This window comes from Phodopus roborovskii, unplaced genomic scaffold (assembly GCF_943737965.1).
Source record: "Phodopus roborovskii unplaced genomic scaffold, PHOROB, whole genome shotgun sequence".
Classification (NCBI taxonomy): domain Eukaryota; kingdom Metazoa; phylum Chordata; class Mammalia; order Rodentia; family Cricetidae; genus Phodopus; species Phodopus roborovskii.
This window is the reverse complement of record NW_026126599.1, coordinates 7,815,037-7,837,537: the sequence shown is the minus strand read 5'-3', so window position 1 is coordinate 7,837,537 and position 22,501 is coordinate 7,815,037. Positions and strand designations below refer to the sequence as shown.

At 43.6% G+C, this 22,501-nt stretch overlaps 1 protein-coding gene across 1 annotated transcript in view; it reads left to right on the top strand.

Annotated features, from left to right (window-relative positions):
* The window catches only part of Kl (klotho), a 33,459-nt gene extending 25,585 nt beyond the window's left edge, over positions 1 to 7,874 (top strand). The window contains exons 4-5 of the mRNA XM_051205291.1: positions 5,162 to 6,263; positions 6,660 to 7,874. Of these exons, the coding sequence (XP_051061248.1) occupies positions 5,162 to 6,263; positions 6,660 to 6,997 (1,440 nt within the window). The 3' untranslated portion in view covers positions 6,998 to 7,874. The remainder of the gene's footprint in view (positions 1 to 5,161; positions 6,264 to 6,659) is intronic.
* The last annotated feature ends 14,627 nt before the right edge of the window (positions 7,875 to 22,501 follow it).

Below are 22,501 nucleotides of genomic sequence, written 5' to 3'. Positions count from 1 at the left end.
CACCAGGCGGCTCTCTGTGAGCTCGAGGCCAGCCTGGTCTACAGAGCTAGTTCCAGGACAGGCTCCAAAGCAATACAGAGAAACCCTATCTTGAAAAACAAAAACAAAAATATAAAAATAAAAAAAGACAAAGACTCAGGAAAGGCACATTCCTTTAGTATTATGGTTGAAATTCTGGTCCAAGAAGTCAAGGTTTTCACAAAGAAGATGCAACACGGAAGTCCAGAGGGTCTCGGGGAAGCTGATGAGAACAAGGCTGAGACATTTAGCAGATCCCTCTTAGCTGAAAATGTCCCACCCCAGGCTGTTGGAAACACCTCAAAGTAGCAAACCATTGCTCCAGTGGCTTATTGCTAGCACTGGGGTGCTTCTAAACGATCACTTAGTATTTTTTGAGTATCAACTATAGCTAGGCCTCAAAACTGTTTTTAATTCCCCCAGTTTTAAAAGGACTTGTTTCTTATGGCCCGACTGAATACTTTATGTAAGCACTTCGTGGTTGCCTATGGTGTATAAAACCTTGTGTGAGTTACTGGGTCACCCCAACGAGCAAGACAAAAGTTCTGTGCTTATAGTCAGATCTTGAGGTTCCGCATATTGGATTCTTCTAGCCCAGTGGTTTTCAACCTTCCTGATGCTGCAGCCCTTTAATACAGTTCCTCATGTTGTGGTGACCCCAACCATAAATTTATTTTTATTGCTACTTCATAACTGTAATCTTTGCTGCTGTTATGAATGCAAATATCCATGTTTTCCAATGGTCTTATCTGTGTATCCCTGTGAAAGGGTCATTCGATCCCCAAAGGGGTGGCTACCCACAGGTTGAGAACTGCTGTTCTAGCCAATTCCTTGGTCCTACAAGTTGTAGCTTCAGAAGAAACATTTGGAAGGATGCTTAGGCCCAAGGAGAGGCTTTCTTACAGAAAAGGATTTTTGATTTCTTATAGACATCACAATTCTTTCTTTTGTTAGGAAGTACCTGTCCCTGCTGCTATACATTGTTCTTTTGGCTTTTAGACTGTGTCGCTCATTATGGAAGTGATTTAAATACTCTCTTCACCTTCAGGAGACACCTGGGCAGTGCCGTCTGGAGCTGCACTGGAGCCTGGGATGGCTCCTGTGGAGTTTCTTGTTAGGGTCTTGTTTTCTAGCTTGGTGCTATTGGCAGCTCTTTGAAGACTGAGGTGCTGGGACTGCTAGGAGAGGTCTTAGGTCACAGAGGACATGTCCTAGAAGAGAGTAGTGGGACCTCTGCCACTTTCTTTCCTTTCCCCCACCCCCTTTTAGCCATGACAATTTGTCCTACTCTGTGCTCCTCACTGTGGTGTGCCAGCTCACCACAGGCCCCAAGACCATGAGGTCCATGATTACGGACCAGAATGTTCAAAGCCATGAGCCCTAATCAGCCTGCCTATTTAACTCAATTCTCTCAAGCTTGCTAGACATGATGGTATGCTGGCTAACACCACAGGGATGTATGAGACACGTATGGGACATTATGGGACATGGATGTAGACAGCCATAGTAGCACCATCCTTCTCATCCTCCTCATCAATCTCCTCCTCTCTCCCTCTACTAGGCCATCTGGAATGTCCTACCCTACTTTGTCAGCATCTGTAGGGGAACTTAGGTAGGTAGGTTCTAAGGTGGCAGAAATGGGGTCGTTGAAGGGGGAGGGCAGAAGAAGCTCGATGCCTCCTACAACCCCTGCCTCCTTACCTTTGTTGGAGTCAGAAGTCAATTAGATGGTTCCTGGTCTTGCTTTGATCTCTCTAGCTCATGAGAGGTCCCTGCTGGCCACGTGCCTGCACGGGAGGTTCATACATGCTATCTCTCATGGCAGCTGGAGTCTGGCAAATGACAAGTTCAGATAACACTCAGACTTGTATCCATGCAGGGAGGCAGGGCTACTGTGGAAGCCACCTTTTTCTCACCCTGTTCCATGGGGCAGGCTGGTGTCTTCACTTTGGGACCTAGAAAATAGTGAGCGAGTGTTAGGCATATGGTCTATGTTCTTGGAACCCTATGCTCCAATCCTATTGGAACCAAAAATGAGGAGAGAATTCCTTTTTTATACCTTTGGAAGCAACTGTTTTCGTAGTCTATTCATTTTGCCGGATCTCGCACTGAGTCCAACGCCCCAGCTCTTATGGCTGGGTCAGGATCTCATCCGAGGTCAGTCATGCAGTGGCCCTAAACCCCTCTCTCAGGTTGCACTGTCCTTTGAGATCATCCACTCAGGGTGTTCATCCCTCTCGCATGACCTCTGTGTCCTCTGTGAACCCAACATGAAGCCACTCTCAGTCCTGCTGTGGTGTGAACAGGCTGTAAGCTCGCTGGTGGGAACAGTCTACAGCTGGCACTTGCTTCTGTCTGCACATACTGCCGGCTTTCCCTCATGCTGTCTGTGCTCTTCTCAAGATGACTCCCTGGCCGACAAAGACAAACACCGAATCCTTTGTTCTCTCCGTATGAGCTGGGTGTCTTCTCCACAAGCGGTGCTCAGCATGTCTACAAAGTTATATTAGTGTCTCGAAAAGTGAGGGTTTTTAAAAATGGTTTTATTAATTCTTTGAGAATTCTATATAGTGCATTTTGATCATATTTACCTCCTAATTTTTCCCAGATCCATCCATACCTTCTCAAGTCCCCAAACTTCATATTCTCCCCCCCCCCTCCTTAAATAGGCACTGACCCTGATTTGTGCCTGTGTGACCCTGGTGCAGGGCCATCCACGGGAACATGGTCCACCCACCAGGGGCTACACCTTTAAAGAAAATTGATTCTCCCTCTCCTAGAAACCATCAGCTACCCATAGCTTCTTAGGAGTGGGTGCTTTTTAAATTTTATGCTAATTTGCTGACTGGCTTGATTCTGTGAAGACAACCACAGCTGCTGGGAGTTCGTAAGTGCAGGGATCCTGTCTACCTGGAAGACGCTGTCTGCCTGGACGATGCTGTCTACCGGTGATCCTTCCCAACCTCTGCCTTTGCCATCTTTCCACCCTTCTTAGATGGTCCCTGAGTTGTGAGTTTCTTCAGTAATCACTGTCCCTGAATCACCAAGAGAGTTTGAGAGGTGATTTTTAAATCACCAAGTTTCTCTTTTCCCTCCTGGTTAACGCTCTCAACTCAAGAGTTGAGGATTACATTTCACACAGATGACTTCGAAAACATCCCTGTTACAAGTTTGCTGGTGGGTGCACTCACAGGAATGCCACTTGGATTAGACCCGGTGTCCCAGTTCGTGGTTTGTTTGCTCATTGCTACCGATGCCTTCAGTTAACCAGTTAACAGAGGTGAAACATGTTACACACAACACAGAGCTTCTTTGCTGTCCACTCCGGGAGGAGAAACTTCCATGAGTAACAAATTAAACACATGTTTTGTACCCATCCCTTCTCAAAGTTTTTTTTTTTTTTTTTTTTTTTACTTTTTAGTAAAACCTAAGTTAATAAATTACTAAGTTAGACAGACTCAATTTGCCTACACACTCATTTCTAAGTGCCCCATATTTTAGAGAACTGATCCCACCACCCAAAATCTTATCATGATCTTTCATATTTGTTTTTAGTCAGACTGAGCAGAAACTGTTATTCTGGGATGATTCTGGGAGAAAAGTTATGAGTTTAGCCCAGTCAGAGATGAATAAAAATAAAAGCACGCAAGTGTTTTCTCTTGTGAAGCATTTGTGGGCATTCGCGGTGGAAGGGAACTTCTGACCCGTTCCCTCCAGCATCTGGAGAAGCTGGTGGGTGAGCCATGGAAGGTGTCCCTCAGACCTGTGGCTGTTTATTGCTCTCCTTTGTAAATACAGCACCGGCCCCGCCCCCGCTCCGCCCCTCGCATGATGACAACAAAACCTCTGCCACAGATTCAAGATCAGGGTTTATCTGAACCCCTGCTCTTCTAGTCAGGTCAGATGAAAGCTTCTGTGCTCGGAGGATAATTTCCGCGAAAAATTCAGTTTAGGTCGGTTGTCATTGGCAGGTGGGGTTTTCCTTCCTGTGCAAGCCACTTGTTGCTCTCACATTTGGCCTACTTTTCCTAGCGGCTATTTTCGATTTGGAGGTGTACATATCTTGTCTCATGGCTGAGAAAAGTTATTGTTAATATCGCTACAGAAAAAGAATAGTTTAGAAAACTCAAAACCTAAAACTACACTTAGGATCTCCCCCATCCCCCTGGGGGTCAATGACAAAACTGCTTCTTAGCATACTCAGACGTTTTTTTTTTGTCATCCTTTGTGTTTTCTAAGTTTTTTCATTGTCTCCCAAGCCAACAAAAGGCAGGGTTACACATATTTGGCACCAAGAACAAGCCTTAATACAAAGCATAATTTTAACAAGTAACATGTGTCATTTTATTTCCCGACTTTAGACCACTCATAACCAAATTTTCTTCTTTTCCTATTTTTTTTAAACAAATTTGTTTTTGTTCCTAAAAAGCAGTCTCAGGGCTAGAGAGATGGCTCAGTGGTCAAAAGCACTGGCTACTCTTGTAGAGGACCCTGCTTTGATTTCCAGACTCCATATGATAGCTTACACCCATCTGTAACTCCAGTTCCGGGGTAATCTGATGCCCTCTTCTGGCCGCTATGGACACTGCATGCACGTGGTGCACAGACACACATTCAGGCAAACACCCACACACATAAAACAAAAATAAATACACCTTTAAAAATAAATAAAGAGCTGCTTATACTATTAGTGGCTTCTGATATTAAATCCAGAACATCCATGCTAGTTTCAGAGGTACACACCTCTAATCACAGCATTCAAGAAGCAGAGGCAGGCGAGACCAGCCTAGGCTACATACATTATATATATATTTTTTAATTAAAATAAAGCAATTTAAAAAAAACTCTGCTTGTATTCTAGAGTCCCACGTATAGAAATCACTAGTGTCTGTTATCTGACATGACAAAATTCAGACTTAAAAATGCATCTTAAGAGTTTGAATTAGCAAGAATTATGGGTAATAGACACATGCATTTAAGAAGGGGGGAGAGTAACTTTTTTTTTCTCGTAAATAGCAGTTAAAGCATTCATTTGGATGAGAGCCTAATTGTGCAACCCTTGCTTGCTAAGTCTGTTGAAATTATTACTTCTGAGTATTTTCGGGTCTATCCAGGTAGGTAACAGTTGCTTGGTTCTTTGTAGGTGGACACCACTCTCTCCCAGTTTACCGACCCAAACATCTACCTTTGGGATGTGCATCACAGTAAGAGGCTTATTAAAGTGGACGGGGTTGTAGGCAAGAAGAGAAAACCCTACTGTGTTGATTTCTCTGCCATCCGGCCTCAGATAGCCTTACTTCGAGAAGTTCATGTCACCCACTTTCGCTTCTCCCTGGACTGGGCCCTGATCTTGCCTCTGGGTAATCAGACCCAAGTGAACCGTACGGTTCTTCACTTCTACCGCTGCGTAATCAGCGAGCTGGTGCGCGCCAACATCACTCCAGTGGTGGCCCTGTGGCAACCAGCATCCCTGCACCAAGGCCTGCCTCATGCCCTGGCCAAACATGGAGCCTGGGAGAACCCGCACACAGTCCTGGCGTTTGCAGACTATGCGAACTTGTGCTTTAAGGAGCTGGGCCACTGGGTCAAGTTCTGGATCACCATAAATGAGCCCAACACACGGAACATGACCTACCGCGCCGGGCATCACCTCTTGAAAGCACATGCCTTGGCTTGGCACCTATACGATGAGAAGTTTAGGGCGGCTCAGAAAGGTAAAATATCCATTGCCCTGCAGGCCGACTGGATAGAACCGGCCTGTTCTTTCTCTCAAAAGGACAGAGAAGTGGCAGAGAGAGTGTTGGAATTTGATATTGGCTGGCTAGCAGAGCCCATTTTTGGCTCTGGAGATTATCCACGTGTGATGAGAGACTGGCTGAACCAAAAAAACAATTTCCTTTTGCCCTATTTCACTGAAGACGAAGAGAAGCTGATCCGGGGTTCCTTTGACTTCCTGGCATTGAGTCATTACACAACCATCCTTGTAGACTGGGAAAAGGAGGACCCGATAAAATACAACGACTACCTGGAGGTACAGGAGATGACTGACATCACGTGGCTCAACTCTCCCAGTCAGGTGGCGGTGGTGCCTTGGGGGCTGCGCAAAGTGCTCAGCTGGATGAGGTTCAAATACGGAGACCTCCCCATGTATGTGACCGCCAATGGCATAGATGACGATCCCCACGACGAGCAAGACGCTCTGAGAACCTATTATGTTGAGAACTACGTAAACGAGGCCCTGAAAGGTAAGCCTTCTCTGCTTAACATTATGATCTCTGTTGTATACATTTTCCTGCAAGTGACATCTTTTCATTGAACAAAACCCCAGCATGTACGGGTGCCACAATTCCTTTGTCCTTTCATCTCCTGATAGAGGTCCCTACAGCCATTTTAACTGCTTGATGTGCTAAAAATAAAGCAAGTGTAGGTTTGATTGTGCAAAACCAACTGTGTAGTGTATTTCCATGTTGTCTTGATAGTTTCCTGTTTGTTCTTGGGCAAAACCTTCCCAGTGAACTCTGGTGAGCCTGAAGTTTTATTGGATGGTACTGAGGCTTTTCTTTATCGTCAAGCTGTGTAAAAAGGGCTGAATTGTGTGCAAAAATGTTTCAGTAATCCTCTCCTGCCTTTTGTTTTCCCAGCCTATGTGTTGGACGGAATCAACCTCCGTGGCTACTTTGCTTATTCGCTTAGTGATCGTTCAGCTCCGAAGTTTGGCTTTTATCGATATGCTGCGAATCAGTTTGAGCCCAAACCATCTATGAGACATTATAGGAAAATTGTGGACAACAGTGGCTTCCTGGGATCTGAACCAAAGGGAAGGTTTTGTCCAGAGGAGTACACCGTGTGCACCGAATGCAGCTTTTTTCACACCCGGAAGTCTTTACTTGTCTTCATCTCGTTTCTGGCATTTGCTTTTATTATTTCTCTCTCTCTTATTTTTTATTACTCCAAGAAAGGCAGGAGAAGTTACAAGTAGTACAAACGTCTTCTTGGCCATTTGCTTTGGGATCATTTTGCGCAAGACATCAGCTTGTTAGCCATCTGTACCTCTCTGTGTTGTGAAGCCATGTTGCACACATTTGGATTCTAGATTTTTTTTTTTTTTTTTTTTTGTCGCAGATGGAAGAAGCTTTGTAACAGATACTGGTGACTGTAAAATAATGATAAGATGAATAGTACCTGAATTTGCCCTCTTTAGGGGCGATTAAACAACTGTACTCACCGTCGTTTTTTACAGTACCGCTAGGTAAGACAGGAAGCATGGTACCATAGCAGACTAACTGACGGAAGTTTGAGCATCAACATTAGGAACACAGATGAAAATCTACCTGTGCCCAATATTAAACTTCACATGCCTTTGGAAGTGACAACCTCAGTTGCCATGGTACCTAACAGCTGTGACTTTCCCTGATCCATTTTCACAAGGCAATGATGGAAGGATGTACAGTGGAGATGGCCAAGAGACTGAAGGCTAAAAACAGTCCTTGTAAGAGCACTATTTTATCACATGCTGCTAATATTAATTTATGAATATGCTCAGAGAACACATTATGGAAACTTACATTGCTGTGTTTTTGAGGCGCCCTCTAAATCCCAGATTCTTGAGGGCTTTCTCACTTCCTGTCCTTTGACAGCCTGCACATTGGAGAATGTTTTTGATAAATGTTCCGCAAAAAATAAAGATGAGTCATGAGCGCTGGCCTCTTTGGGAAATTGACTGTGGAATCCATTGCACCTCGGTGGTTGCAGGAAGGAGAAAGGAGGGCTTTTCTTCTTCTTCTTCTTCTTCTTCTTCTTCTTCTTCTTCTTCTTCTTCTTCTTCTTCTTCTTCTTCTTCTTCTTCTTCTTCCTCCTCCTTCTATTAAGTGAGCAACATGAGTGTGTTGATTGAACATCCTTTTCTCTTTGAGCAGACCTTGTAATGAATGAAATTATCTTTCCCACAAGAAGAAAGATGAACTCTTACTGAACCTGTGAAGAACGCCTCTGTTGTAGATCTGAGCACTATCTGGTGAGAACGCACTGGAAATCTGTCTTTGGGGTCATTGAGAGCTGCTCTGTGCTGCTCTGCCTGCAAGTGAGCTTTGAATTAGTCTCACTTGGAGCTTTGGCATCGACCATGCTACTGATTTCTATGGAAAGGCTAATGGGGTCTTCTCCTTTAACACCCTCCACCCTTAGTCTTACTGAGTCCCACATGGGGACGCTTTCTTGCTACACCTGAGTGGTCTTAGAGATAAGCCTATACCAGGCAGGCAGGATAAGCCAGTCAAAGCAGGCATAGCTACCCCTGCTGACACAGGGTCACAATGCCTAACTCATTACTGTGTCATACTTCATCTTGCGATGCAGTATGGTTTTCCTCATGAACAATCAGCTTTGGCTGTGGTGTTCTTTATACAACTGGACTTGTTATTGAAATCAAATGTTATAGAATCAATAGTTTATTTTATGTGTCTATTTTTCTTGATTACAGAGTAATATATACGAATTGTAAAAATTTAAAAGACAAAAACTATATATAAAGAAAAAGATCACCTCTAATACAATACAGAGACATCATTGACAGTTCCTATGTGCTGTGTCTTATGTAGTCAGATCATGCTATAGGTATATGTCTTCTTTATTCATTTTTATTGAATAATTTTTCTGTCATTAGTCTCCTAGAGCAAATTTTTAATGGTTATGGAAAATATTGTTAGACTAGCTCAAAACTGTTTCATTTGTTAGGCTAATTTCCCATTAATCAGTTTAATAATAAATATCATTTAAAAATAATTTTCTTTCTGCATCATTTATTCTAACCCTTGAATGTAAAGAAAAATAATTCTGTTTCTTGATATCATAGCCAACTTTGCGCATTTTCATTTTATATCATAATTATGTGTCTGTAGATTGCTAGTGGATTTTGTGCCTATTATTTAGTACTTGAAAGGCTGAGACAGGAGGATGTCTGGGAGGTCAAGGCCAGCCTGGACTTCAGAGTGAGACTCTGTTAAAAAAAAAAAAAACCATGGGGGAGCACCTGCCCCAAATGATGTAACAGCCTTTGATGACCCCCCATGGGAGGCCTCACCCTCCCTGGGTAGTATATGGAGGCGGGTTGGAGGTTGGGGAGCATGGGAAGATGGGAGGATAGGAAGGAGAGGGAACTGGGATCAGCATGTAAAATTAGATAGTTTTTAATTTAAATTAAAAAATGTAATAAAGTAAAAAGTACTAACAATTAGCTAAAGTACACTGAGGTGACCAGTGCAATAAGGACATTCAGATGGCCACAGGAGGTGAGACCTGAGAGAACAATAGAGACAAAAACCAAAGATGACAGAAAGAGAATGTCAAAGTGCTTAGGAGGAGGAGGAGAAAGGACACCTCAAAACCCTTCAGCAGAATGAGGTCATCATGGGAGCTTTGTGTCCAGTAGAAATTCAGAGAATGCCAGGCACTGGCCCGATGGAGTAGGGAGGCAGACAGAGATGGACTAAGGAACAGGGCTTTTTGGTCAGTGGGGTTGTATTAATTTTCTACTATGATGAATGAATACTTCAGACTATACAACTCATAAATAATAGAAGTCTATTCATCTTAAAGGTCTGCCAGGAACTGCAGTGCCAAGGTCCTGGCATCCGGTACAGACCTCTTGATGTACAACATGGCATCAAGACAGAGCTAGTTAACACTTGCCTCCTCATAAAGCCACCACCTTCATCATGGGAACCCCATCTTCCTGACTCCATCTAATTCAAATGACCTCTAAAGACAAAATACTATTAATGTGTCTTGGGGAATTACGAGTCTAGTAAGTGAATACCTAGGGAGACATAGTAGGAGAGATAAACCAACTCACCCTCTTTCCACATTTAATTCCCAACTAGGCTAAACTGTTGGTGAAACGTATCTTCTAAAGGTCTGTATGTGGATTGCTGCTCTTTCCTTTGCAGTGGTCAAATACCTGGCCAGAAACAACTGAGGAAGTAATGTTTATTTTGGTTTAAGATGCAAAGAGACACAGTCCATCACAGCAGGTGGGATGGCAGCTGGGGTGTGAGTCTGGTTGCAGCCTCCATGGGGCAAGTTGTGGAGGACAAGATGTAGGGCCAGGCTGTCCAGATTCAAGGCTTGCCCCTAATAACTCACTTCAACCTCCTAATGCTTCCGGAACCTCCTGAAACAATGCCATCAGCTGGACACCGAGTGTTCAAACACATCGGCCTATGGGGAGCTTTTACATTCAAACCATTGCTTTCTCCCCGTGGCTCCCATAAAAGTCCCTCATTGTATTTCTTAATTTTTTTGAGATTGTATTTATTTTTATCTTATGTCTATGGGTGTTTTGCCTGTGTATGTCTGTGTACTGCATGTGTACAGTACCTGTGGAGGCCAGAAGCAGGCTCAGATCCTCTGGAACTGGAGTTATAATAGATGGTTGCCAGTCACTACGTGGGTACTGGGAACTGAACCCAGGTCCTTTGGAAGAGCAGCCAGTACATTTAACCACTGAACCATCTCTCTAGCTGCCCCCCCCCCATTATCTTTAATAGTCCTAACACTGAGTAAAATTCTTAGGCTAAGGGTCGTTTTGGGGGATGGTAGTATTATTTTACCTTGGTGATGAAAAGCCTATGATACACTCAGACACAGTATTTTTCTAGATTAATTCTACTTACTCTCAACATGTTTCAGATTTGTTGATAACTCAATATTTAGAGCATAATATTGTAAAAACAAAGTCTGCAACTGTCAAAATGGTTTATTTACCCTGGAGCACTAGTTATTTTATCTGTGACTTTCTATAGAAATGTTCATAGATAGACTCCCTTAGTAAAACTGAAAAGAAAATTCAGTTCATACATTTACTTTATGGTACTAAATTATTTTTTGTGTTATTTTGTTTAATTATACAAATGTTTTATTGGTAGAATCCTGAAGACCATTTGGCAGAAAATGCTTTTATATTTGTGTATTGTACCATCTGCTCTTTTGAAACAAGCTAATGACACAGACAAAATATTACAATTTGTGTATTTGTCATTTAGTTGGTAAATAGTTGCAGACTTAATTTCTTTTTCATGTATTTCCAAAACCTTTCGTGGAGGTTCTGAGTTTAGTACAATATTTCAATATGCCTCTTTTATGGTAAAAACAATTTAACAGGATATGACCTTATTTATTTTGTATAAATAATTTTAAATAGAAACACCCCTTTCTCCCTGAATAAATTACTAGAATTGAGGAGTTGGGCTGTACTATTTGCTCTCTAAGCATAGCTTTGAGCACAATGTCGCCTAAGGCATTCATATTGTTTTGGTCACCAACTGCAAGGGACTCAAAGCTTTGACTGATCACACCCAAGACACTAGATGGCAAAGTGTACAGTGTTCAGGGCCACAGCGCTACGTTTATGACACGAAGGCTTTATAGACTGTTTCCACCTTTAAATTACAGGCTATCATGAATCCCTGATACACAGTCCCAAAACTTCAAATAGACATGTTTCAATAGATAGGGTAGGGGGTGAGGTGGGGTGGGGGTCGAGATGGGGTGGGGGTGTGGGATGCCTGTGGGAGTGGGGGTGGTACAGAAATGCTAAGCCAGAAAGGAGAGTAATCAACATAAAATTAGAAAAAAAAATGACAGTTAAGATGAACTCATAGACAAGATGATAAATCAAGCCACTTTTATTGTTATTGGTACCATGATATAATGGCTTTAATTTTTCCCTGCCTATCAATGACTTACCAACCCACCTCACAAGCACGGTGCAGATTAGTAATCCTGCAAGACTGAAGGTTGAGCTGTAATGATTCCAGCAGACCTGGAGACACATGATGTTACCACGATTCACCCAGAGAAGGAAGGACAGGGACAAAGCAGGAAAGTGGATGAGGGGTCCGCTCTGGGGGCTCCTGAGTGAAGCAACACCACAGGTCTCAGAGCCTGTGTGTGTCAAAATGCAGATGACTTTGGCCTGTTCTGAAGTGCCTTGGGAAATGGTGACATGTGGGCTGGCAGGATGGCTGGCAAGGGGCCTGGGGGAGTAATTCTGGTAGCTTGCTCTCTGAGACCCATGGTGCTCTATGGAAGACGGACAAGAGCAGATTCAGTAAGTATAAGAAGGCAAGGTGAGGAGAGGAAGACAGAGTATAGAAGGGAGACAGTCAAGTGCATCTAGGAAGTCAGCACGAGCTTTTCCTGTGTGTGCTTGTGTATGCTCGCATGTGCAAGTGTGTGCACATGTCATGTGTAATCCTCCCCACCCCCACCCCAGTGCTGGACAGCATCTCAAACCTCAGCTTGTTACTCCTTATCATATGCATCACTATTTACTGCACTAAATCCCAACCACAATGTTTTTGTTGTTTTCCGTCTGAGACAAGGTCTCATGTATCCTAGATTGATATTGAACCACTAGATAGCAGAGGATGGCCTTGAACTTCTGATCCTCCTGTCTCTACCTCCGAAGAGCTGAGACACCTGTGGTGCTGGGGATTGAGGGCTCTTGCATCCTAAGTAAGGACACTTTCAAATGAGCCACAGACCCTTCCCCAGGAACACTCTTGGAAAAAAAAGGATTCTGCCAATTCCTACATGCAGAGATAAAGGGCTTGGGGTGTGGAAGTGTCAGGCTCTTGGGTAGTGGAGGCGGCCCCAAGTCAGCTTGGGATCTTGGAATTGCTAGCTCTACTTGCAAATTTGCTTTATAACCTGGAGCAAGACACCTTTTCACCTGGACATTGTTCTTGTCTATAAAGAGATGGAGTTGATTATGACCAATGGGCTCCAGCCTTGGTAATATAGTCCAGTCACCCTGAGCTTTAAAAATCCTCAGACCTATTACAGCAGCCCCTCTGAGAGTAGGATTACCAAGGAGCCCAGAGTGAGAGCCAGTAATCTTGTCGTGGCTTCTCCAACTTTTAATATGTTGAGTCAGTCTTATTCTGTAGCTCAGCCTGGCCTGGTACTTGCTATGTAGCTCAGGCTGTTCTGGAACAATCCTTGTGCTGAGATCATGCCCAGCACCAACTTTAAAACACATGTGAGTTACTTGGTTAGGGTAGTTTGAATGAGAGATGGGCCCCCCAAGCCCAGGCATTTGAACACGTGGTTTTCAATTGGTGGTACTGTGTTGAGGGACAGTTAGGAGGCATGGCCTTGCTGAAGGAAAGTTTGTTACTGGAGGCAGGCTCTGGGAGTTTAAAACGTCCCACACTTCCAGTTCACCATCTCTATTTCACCCCTGCAGTTAAGGTGTGTGTTCTCAGCTGCCCTCTCCTGCTGCCTGCTAACACGCCTACTCATCATGACAGACTTAGTCCTCTAGAACCATAAGCCAGAATAAACTGTATCAAGATGTAGCTCCTCCACTCGCAGCTCCTTCTCCAGCACCAGGTCGGCCTGCAAGCTGCCATGTCCTGCTGTGATGGCAATGGACTAAACCTCTGAAACTGTAAGCCGCCTCTTCACAGCAAGAGAAAAAAGTATCTAGCAGGCATGGTGTGTATCTCCTAGAACACCTATCTAGCTATGGCTGATGGGTGTGAACAGGAACGTTAGCTATATTTTCCCTCTTGAGTGCCTCTCTCCCTCTCTCTTTCTCTGGTTGACTTGCCAGCCTTGGAGCTGTCTGAGTGTAAAATTGGACAGATTGTGTTCCTTGCAGTGTTTCTTTCTAGCACTCCCCCACCTTCATGCCTACAGCAATTTCTCTCTTTGGATTTTTTGGTTAGACCTTTCCAATCATCGATGACTGGTTTGCTGTGTGCCAGAGATCATGTCTGTCTTTGACGACTTCATTGAGCAGACCTCAGTCACTGCATAAAATGACCTCTATCTCTCCAGCTTGCCCATCTGGAAACCTCACAGAACACCCTACTGGGACTTGCCTGGTGGATTTTTTCCATTTGATAAGGTTGTCCAAAGCAAGATCTTTATCTTACTTGTCATGCTACTCTGTAGGAGGTTTATTAGCCTCCCAATAAACATCTCATATAAGTGGAACATAGAACTGTATTACAGGTGGTCCTTTAATTAGAGGTCAGGTAGCTGCTTTTCCTCCCCTCCCCGAATTACCTGGAGCCCAGTGGGATTCTCACTGGCATTTTGCCAATTTGACATCTCGTTAACAATATTTATGATGGCAATGGTGTTCATGGTGACCACCTCCAGGCTGTAAAACATCTTTAGTTTCTATCTCAGACATTTAAACATGATCATGTTAGGATATTTATTTCATCTTAGCAGATCATCATGGACTATAGTTTTTTTTTTTTTGAGAATTAAAATGTAATAAAAGATACCATAAAACACACTGACCTTAATTGGTTCATTCAACAAATAATTAAGATATAATAAACATGCACAAGATGCTAGAGTTATGAAACACCATGTCCTTACCTAGCCAATTTAGATGGATTTGAAAAGCTTTGGTCACCAGTGGTGCTAGAGAATGGTTTGTTGTCATTTATATACAGTGTGATATTTAGTTATCTTCTCAGTAGACATTCAGCAAAATATAGTTCTTTAAAACAGTGCTATGTGGGGCTGGAGAGCTGGTTCAATGTTTGTGCTCTTACAGAAGATGCAGGTTTAATTCCCAGAACCCACATGGTAGTTCACTACCATCTGCACCCCCAGTTCCAGGGGATATAATGACTTCTTCTGGTTTCCATGGGTACATGGTGCACACTTGCTACACAAGCATGCATACAGGTGAAACACTCATAAAACGAAATAAAAATAGCAATATAAAATAGTGTTGTGCTGGATAGCTTTTTGTCAACTTGATGTAGGCTAGAGTCATCTGGGAAGTGGGAACCTCAATTGAGAAAATGTCTCTGTCAGATTGGTCTATAGGCAAGTCTGTAGGGGCGTTTTCTTGATTAACAATTGATGTGGGAAGGCCCTGGTCACTATAGATGGTGCCACCCCTGGGCAGGGTGTCTAAGAAAGCAGGCTGAGTAAGCTAGGGGGAGCAAGCCAGTGAGCAGCATCCTTCTACGGCCTCTGCTTCAGTTCCTGCCTCCAGGTTCCTGCTTGAGTCCTTGCCCTGGCTTCTTTCCACGATGGACTGTATCTAGGACATGGAGTTAGAGAATCCCTTCCTCCACAAGGTCACTTGGAGTGTAAACTGGGAGCACTGTGTATTAAGAGTGATTGCTCTCAAGTTATCTATGAAGTAAACATCTACAAAACAGACCCACTTCCCAGAGATTCTTCAGTGTGTTGGTTGCCTGGTCTACAGCACCTTTGGTCTCTGCTTCCCAGCCTTGAGTTCATCATTTTGATGTTTTAATTTCCTCTTAACAGGTCATACTTATATTTAGGAGGCAGAGGTAGGTGAATCTCTCAGGATGCGGCCAGCCTGGTCTACAGAGCGAGTTCCAATACAGGCAGGGCTACACAGAGATACCCTGTCTCAAATAAATAAATAAATAAACAAATAAATAAGAAAGAAACGTATTTAACATGGCCGTCTATTGTCATACAGTACCGATTAATTAATCCTAATTCACCTTTTAGTATCTCCCAATGAAATTGATGTAATTAAAATGTGGAACCTCTGGTTCTATTCTAAATTCCATTTTGCAAAACCCCAGTGTTGGCTTATGTTTCAAATTCAGGCTGAGGCATAATGTATGTCTGAGAGCTTCATCTCACTCAAAATCAAAGCAAGGCATTTCCAGAAACGTCCGTGTTCTGTTTTGTGTGGGGAGGAGGAAGTGCTGTTCTAGACTCAGACATGGAATAATCGCAGCCATGCAGTGACAGCCATGTGTATGTGTTGTTGGTGTGCAGGGAACCTCGTGGCTTTTTTCAAGTGAGTATAGGCTTTGCCATATACACAGACCCGGAGGCTTCTTCCTGTGTGTGTGACACAAACATATTTACCCACAGCTAACGCTCAATTTCATCTCCTCAATGCCCGTCTGAAGTAATCTCCGCTCCTTGGTGAGCCCCTTTAGAAAGAGAAAGGAGAGTCCATTAAGGCATTTATTTTAAAGGAAAAAAATCTTAATTTTCAAAAATTGGGGTAAAATACAATTTGTCTGGAAAGCTTAAAGCCAGTTGTAAAAGCTTGTTTCATGTTTATAAACACCAGATTTGTCTTTTCCATTTCATCCATCATACGTCATCTTCATTTACAGCTGTAGATAGGTATGGTGGCTTGGATGAGAAGTCTTCCACAGGCATGCCCTGTGTTTGAACACTTGGTCCCTGGTAAGTGGCTCTTGTTGGGGAGGTTATAGAACCTACAGCATGTGGGATCTTGCTGGAGGAAGTATGTCTCAGGGACAGGGTGTTTGGGTCCACTCTGCCTCTTGTTTGACCTGCCTTCTGTATGAACGAGACCTGACCAATCAGCTTCCTGCCCCACCACCACGCCCTTCCCCTGCCTTTCCCAACATGAAGAACTCTAACCCTTTGGAACCATGAATGGTTCCTTAAGTCACTTCTCATCATGGTGTTTCATCACAGCATCCGAAAAGTGACTAATTGAACAAGCTCCCTAAAGAACTTAGTATAAACCTGGCGTTTTATCTTCTGGGAGCATCAGTGCTGTAAGTTGAGAGATTGTACCCTGAGTGCTGAGGACCGGATGGCAACAAGCATTTTTCATGCTCTATTTTTAAATGTGTTTTATCCCCATTTTACATATATGAAAACTAGGGTTTGCAGACATTAGTAACATGTGGAAGGTTCAGTCCAGGCAGGTGAGGAGCTGGGAACTGAGTAGGACCACTCCAGCACTTCTGCTGTGGGCTGCATTCATGACTGAGAGCTTCTCCAAGCCAGATGACCAGGGGCTCAGGACCAACAACCTCCTTGATTCAGTAGTGACAGTTCAAAGGTAGGTGATCTGGTGAAGATGGCCAACTGATTTTTTATTTTATTTTATTTTATTTTACATAACAAAGTCCAATTAAATGAAAACAAACATTTATACACAATATTTGGGAATTTGGGCGTCGTTCTTTCCAAGCTACTTCCTGCTGGTAAGGGGCGCTGTCTTGGGGGGATTCGAAGAAGATTCAGATATCCTGGCTGTAGTCTGTAGGGCTGTTTTGTCCAGCTATTTTGAATGTAGGATCAGCTTGTACTCTGTTTCAGGCGGTCTGGCGTGATCAAACCTCATTAGTCTGGAAGGAATCCACATCTTTTCATTTTCTGTGGAAATAAAAATAGAAATCCTTTTCCCCAGTAACTTGTCCTTCAACTTAAATTTTGGAGTCAAAGCATTTTTTAAATTTAATTTATTGTTTTACATGTCGATCCCAGTTCCCTCTCCCTCCCCCCCAACCCTCCTTTCCTCCTTCCCTCCCTTTTTCCCTCTCTGCCCTCTCACATGCACTCTAAACACCCTCCCCTCCCATCCCCCCACCCCAATTCCATGTGTAGGGGAATGGATGGCCAACTGATTTACAAGGAGAGGAAAAACGGCCTCTGGCTTTGAGGGCTCCACAAAGCCTCAACCATTTCTAAGAGATTATAAACAGCAGATTTATAAGGTAAGTTATTTATCAGATTGGCAATAAAAAAAAATCCACCACATTAAGCACATCACCCCATACCACTAGGGGGTGGGAAGACAATTACTACCATTGTATGCCTCTGAACACCCAGGCAGGGAGGTTTCGAGGTGTTACACTCCCTAGCGGTCATTCTCATTGGTGTCCATTGGCTGAATGAATGTCCCTCTATAGCTATCTCAAAATTAAGGACATTTTCTTTTTTGACTTGTGATTTTTTTTTAAAAGAAAATGTATTCAACTTTATTTTATGTGCATGAAGGTATCAGGAGTTCTGGGACTGGAGTCACAGATGGCTGTGAGCTGCCATGTGGATGCTGGGAATTGAACTCCGGGTTCTCTGGGAGAACAGCCAGTGCTCTTAGCCACTAAGCCAAGTCTCCAGCCCCTTGACTTGTGATTTCTCATGAAGCCTGATGGGCCAGTGTACCAGTGCCTTCTTTACAGCAGCTGCAGTGTGGATAACCGTGGATCGGAAGCAGGCCACATGCACAGGACCTGACTCGGTATCACACGCTTGCCTTGAGGCAGGTCAGTGCTGTCTTGGGTGGAAGCCAGGCGTGCCTGGGTGGTGATCTCAGCAGCAGGCTCAGAAACCACCATTAAAACCTCACAAATCATAGGGACATGTCAGAGGCAAAGTCAGAACCTTCTATGAAATCATCGTGTGCCTTTGCATTTCGAGTTGCTGGAGAGAGATGGCACAGGGTTGAAGAGCACATACTGCTCTTTCAGGGACCTGAGTTCCTTTCCTAGCACACTACAAAACCAGTTTCCCTGTTTCTTTAATTAGGACGTTACACTCCTTACCCTCACAAAGTTGGGCACCTCACCGTTTCATCACGGAAGTGGGTAGGTTGCCCCACCTTGCTATGGGATATGGACAGTTAATGGGGGCTGAAGAGAAGGACTGTCACTGTCTTCAGTGTGTAACTGCTGATGGCGTTGTCCAAACTTCAGTCATAACCTCCTACCCATGCTCATGCAAGCAACCCTGCTAAAACTCAGTGGGACGGACACGAGTGCGTGCGTGCGTGCGTGTGTGTGTGTGTGTGTGTGTGTGTGTGTGTGTGTGTGTGTGTGTCTCTCCTCTTCCTCAGTCACAGCTCTTGTTAAAGTGCAGGTGCATATTTGGTGTGCTTTCATTCCCAACCTCCTTTCTTTCTCTAAAGTAAAGTGTTGACTTTTATTACAGGGAGGGTGTGGAGGCTTGAAAGAAAATGGCCCCCAAAGAGAATGGCACTATTAGGAGGTGTGGCTTTGTTGGAGTAGCTGTGGTCTTGCTGGAGAAAGTATGTCACGGTGGAGACTGGCTTTGAGGTCCAATGGATGCTCGGGATAAGGCCCAGTGTTCCACAACACTTCCTCTTGCCTGTGAGTCAAAATGTTAAGGGCTCTCAGCAGGTTCTCCGGCACCATATTTGCCTTCATGCCGTCATGTTGCACCATGGCAACGGACTGAACCTCTGAAAACGTATGCCGGCCCAATGAAATGTTTTTCCTTTATAAGAGTTGCCATGGTCATGGTGTCTCTTCACAACAAGAGATACCCTAACTAAGATGCAGGGTGATCTCAGAGCAGCCTGGCTACCACAATGCTGGGGAGGGAGGCCAGCTTCCCTCCAGTGTGGCTGACCTTTTCAGTGAAGCTGAGTCTTTAATTCTTCACTTTCTCAGTATGTGACATAGTAACAGTTGATAAATTTGCATGAAGTTGCTTTGACTCATACTAAAGAAGCAGCGTTTTTTCCTTTTTTTTTTTTAAATCATTAAAGCAGATTTCAAAATGATGGGAACAGCATGTACCTTGCCCACATTATTATAAAAACATTTGTGACCTTGCAGACTCTGAAAGGGTCCTGATTACTCTGTCTCTGCAGAGCATGCTGGAAAGCATGGTGCCACCTGAAGGGATCTAACATGTGGACCTGGTCATATTGTCTAGTAAGGCCTAGTTCTCTGAGAGGAAAGCCACGGAGAACAGTCTAGAAAGATCTTACAAGGCTGGGTTATACCTGAACCAAACTGAGGAACATCTAAGAGTAATTAACAAATATTCAAAACATTGATTAATTGATGATAAATAATTGCACTGAAAAATACTAACAAATGGCCAGACTCGGTGGTGGGCACCTTTAATCCCAGCACTTTGGAGGCAGAAGCAGGCAGATCTGTGACTCTGAGGCCAGCCTGGTCTGTTGAGTGAGTTTCAGGCTGCATGGTAAGACCCTGTATCAAAACCAAACAAGAACAATGAAATGCTAGTAAATGGGTGGAAGACAGTCTCTTTTGAAACTAGCATTAACCGCCTAGGTAACAGACCGAGAGAGAGAGAGAGAGAGAGAGAGAGAGAGAGAGAGAGAGAGAGAGAGAGAGAGAGAGAGAGAGAGAATGCCAAGGCTGCCAGAGAGAGGCTTGATTCTTTCTTGACTTCATCTCGAATAAGCTAACCCATATGAAAGAAGATCCAGGGAACGAGGAATGATGAGGAAGTGGCTGCTAACCCTGAGGGATAAGAAAGCATCTCTGGCATTAAGGACAACCTCCCTGTGCAGAGTGGAACCGTTCATTAAGTTCCAGGCACAAGGGATGAGACAACAGTAAGTCACCGATGCTGGTCTGGGAAATGTTTTAAGCCTTAAGAATGAAAAGAAAACAAACAAACTTCCAGATAGAAGAATTTACCCCAAGCAATAAACTCAGGCGATATTTGATGTGTAACACCTTAAATGGACTTCTATGGTGTGGCATCCCTGTACACACTGAAGATGCCACATGCCTTTCTCGGTAGAGGGAAAGATGAAGGGCTGGGATTCAGAGATCTAGTGCCAGACACTTGAGTAGATTAAAAGATAAACTCTGTAAACAAACAGTGCCGTCAGCACATGTAGAGGCTGTGTGTGTGTCAGCACATGTAGAGGCTGTGTGTGTTGTAGTAGAGGCAGGAAGGTCAGAAGTTCAAGGTCATTCTCAGCTGTTACAAGTGAGCTCAGGGCTGTCTGAGCCTTCTCCCCTGGTCCCCCCTCCCAAAAAAAAAAAAAACAAAAAAGTAAAAAAATTTAAAAAATACATATCATTGTGTCATAATATTATATGTGATATTTATGTCAGCATTATTCATGTTGAGTAATAGTCCCCATAGAGAAACAATGTAATCAATTTTTATCTCATAGTATCTTCAGCCATTAAAAAATTTAATCACAGCCAGACCAGTTAGTGGGGAGTCCTTTGGAGCATTATTGAGTGAGAAACCCTAGCTGCAGAGGTACATATTGCACGGGAAAGATTGGGGTTGAAGAGATCACAAAAGGAAGAATAGCAAAGGATTCGGTTTATGTGGGAAGCAATGCAGAGTCCTTATTCTTAGCCACATTACAGTTACAGCACTGATCACAGCATACATAAGATGCCAATCTGTAATGTTTGCTTTTTCTCACAGGCAAAGAGCAGCTTTTTGTATGTTACTAACTGAACTTCTTCCCAGAAGACAATTGTGAATAACATGATGCCTGGCCAAGGAAATGCTTGTTGAAATGTGAAGGCAGCATTCTGCCATAAGTCCAAAAACAACCGTCTTGTTCTCAAGGGGCATCTGGAAAGTGCATTGTCCTGGTACCAAATCAATTCTGCAAATCTCCTTCAATTGCATTTATCTAAACAGTGCTAATAAATAGTGAAGCGTGTCCTTGTGTCCAGAGATCTTTACATATGTGGGCTGGTGAGATGGTTCAGTGTGTAGGGAGATCTTGCCACAAAATTGGATGCCCTGAGTTCAATACCCAAGACCCCTGGGATAAAGAAAATTGACTCCTATATGGTACCCTATGACTTCTATACATATACCATGACAAGTGTGTCACCCCCACAAAATAAATAAATAGAGTTAAAAATCAAGGGCTGGAGAAATGGTTCAACATTTCTTGCTTTTACACAGAACCAAGGTTCCATTCCCAGTACACATATGGTGGTTCATAACCATCTAGAACTCCAGTCCTAGGGGATCTGATGCCTCCTTCTGGCCTCTGCAGGCAACAGGCATGAAGGTAGTACACATTCATACATGCAGGTCAAACACTCAAACATAAAATAAATGTAATATATATTTGTTAAGGAATATTTATTTATGAGATTGATAATGGGTTTCTTTTAAAAATTTATTTATTTTTATTTTGTGTGTTTTGCCTGTATGTATGGCTGTGTGAGGGTGTCAGATCTTGGAGTTATAGACAGTTGTTAACTGCCTTGTGGGTGCTGGGAATTGAACCTGGGTCCTCTGGAAGAGCAGTCAGTGTTCTTAACTGCTGAGCCATCTCTTTAACCCTGGTAAAAATTGGGGGCTGGAGAAATGGCTCAGCTATGTCTTAACATACTATAAGAAGAAAGAATTTGGAAGGAAAGAGATAGATAAAGAGAAGGGAGGCCGTGTATCTGAATCTGAAATGACTCTCAGAGGCTCATGTTTTAAAGGTTTGTTCCTTGCAGGTTGTACCCTGTGGGCCCTGGCTGGCAGAGTAGGTCACGAGGAGTGGGCCTCTGAAGGTTGTACTCACCCTGGCCGGCTCTGACTTCACTCACTGCTTACTTACCTGTTGTCATGTACATGGTCTCCACCATTTTCCCCCATCATCATGATCTTTGCCAGTCCTGATAAAGTGATACACTTCTCTATGGAGTAGGTTTTTCCTGCCACCGGTCTGGTCCCACCGCCATGCCAGCCCCAAATAATGCACAGAGATGCTGTATTTGATATAATTCTGTTGGCCAGGTACTAGTTTCTTATCGGCTAGCTCTGTCTTAAGTATTAACCCATCTCTGTTAATTTAAGTATTTCCATGTGTTCTTATCTTACCGGAGAGAGAGGCCGCCGGCATTCTGCTCTCTCCGTTTTCCATCTTGACTCCTCTTTACTACTTCCTCGAATCCTCTTTGTCTCCTAGTCTGGCCTATCTTGC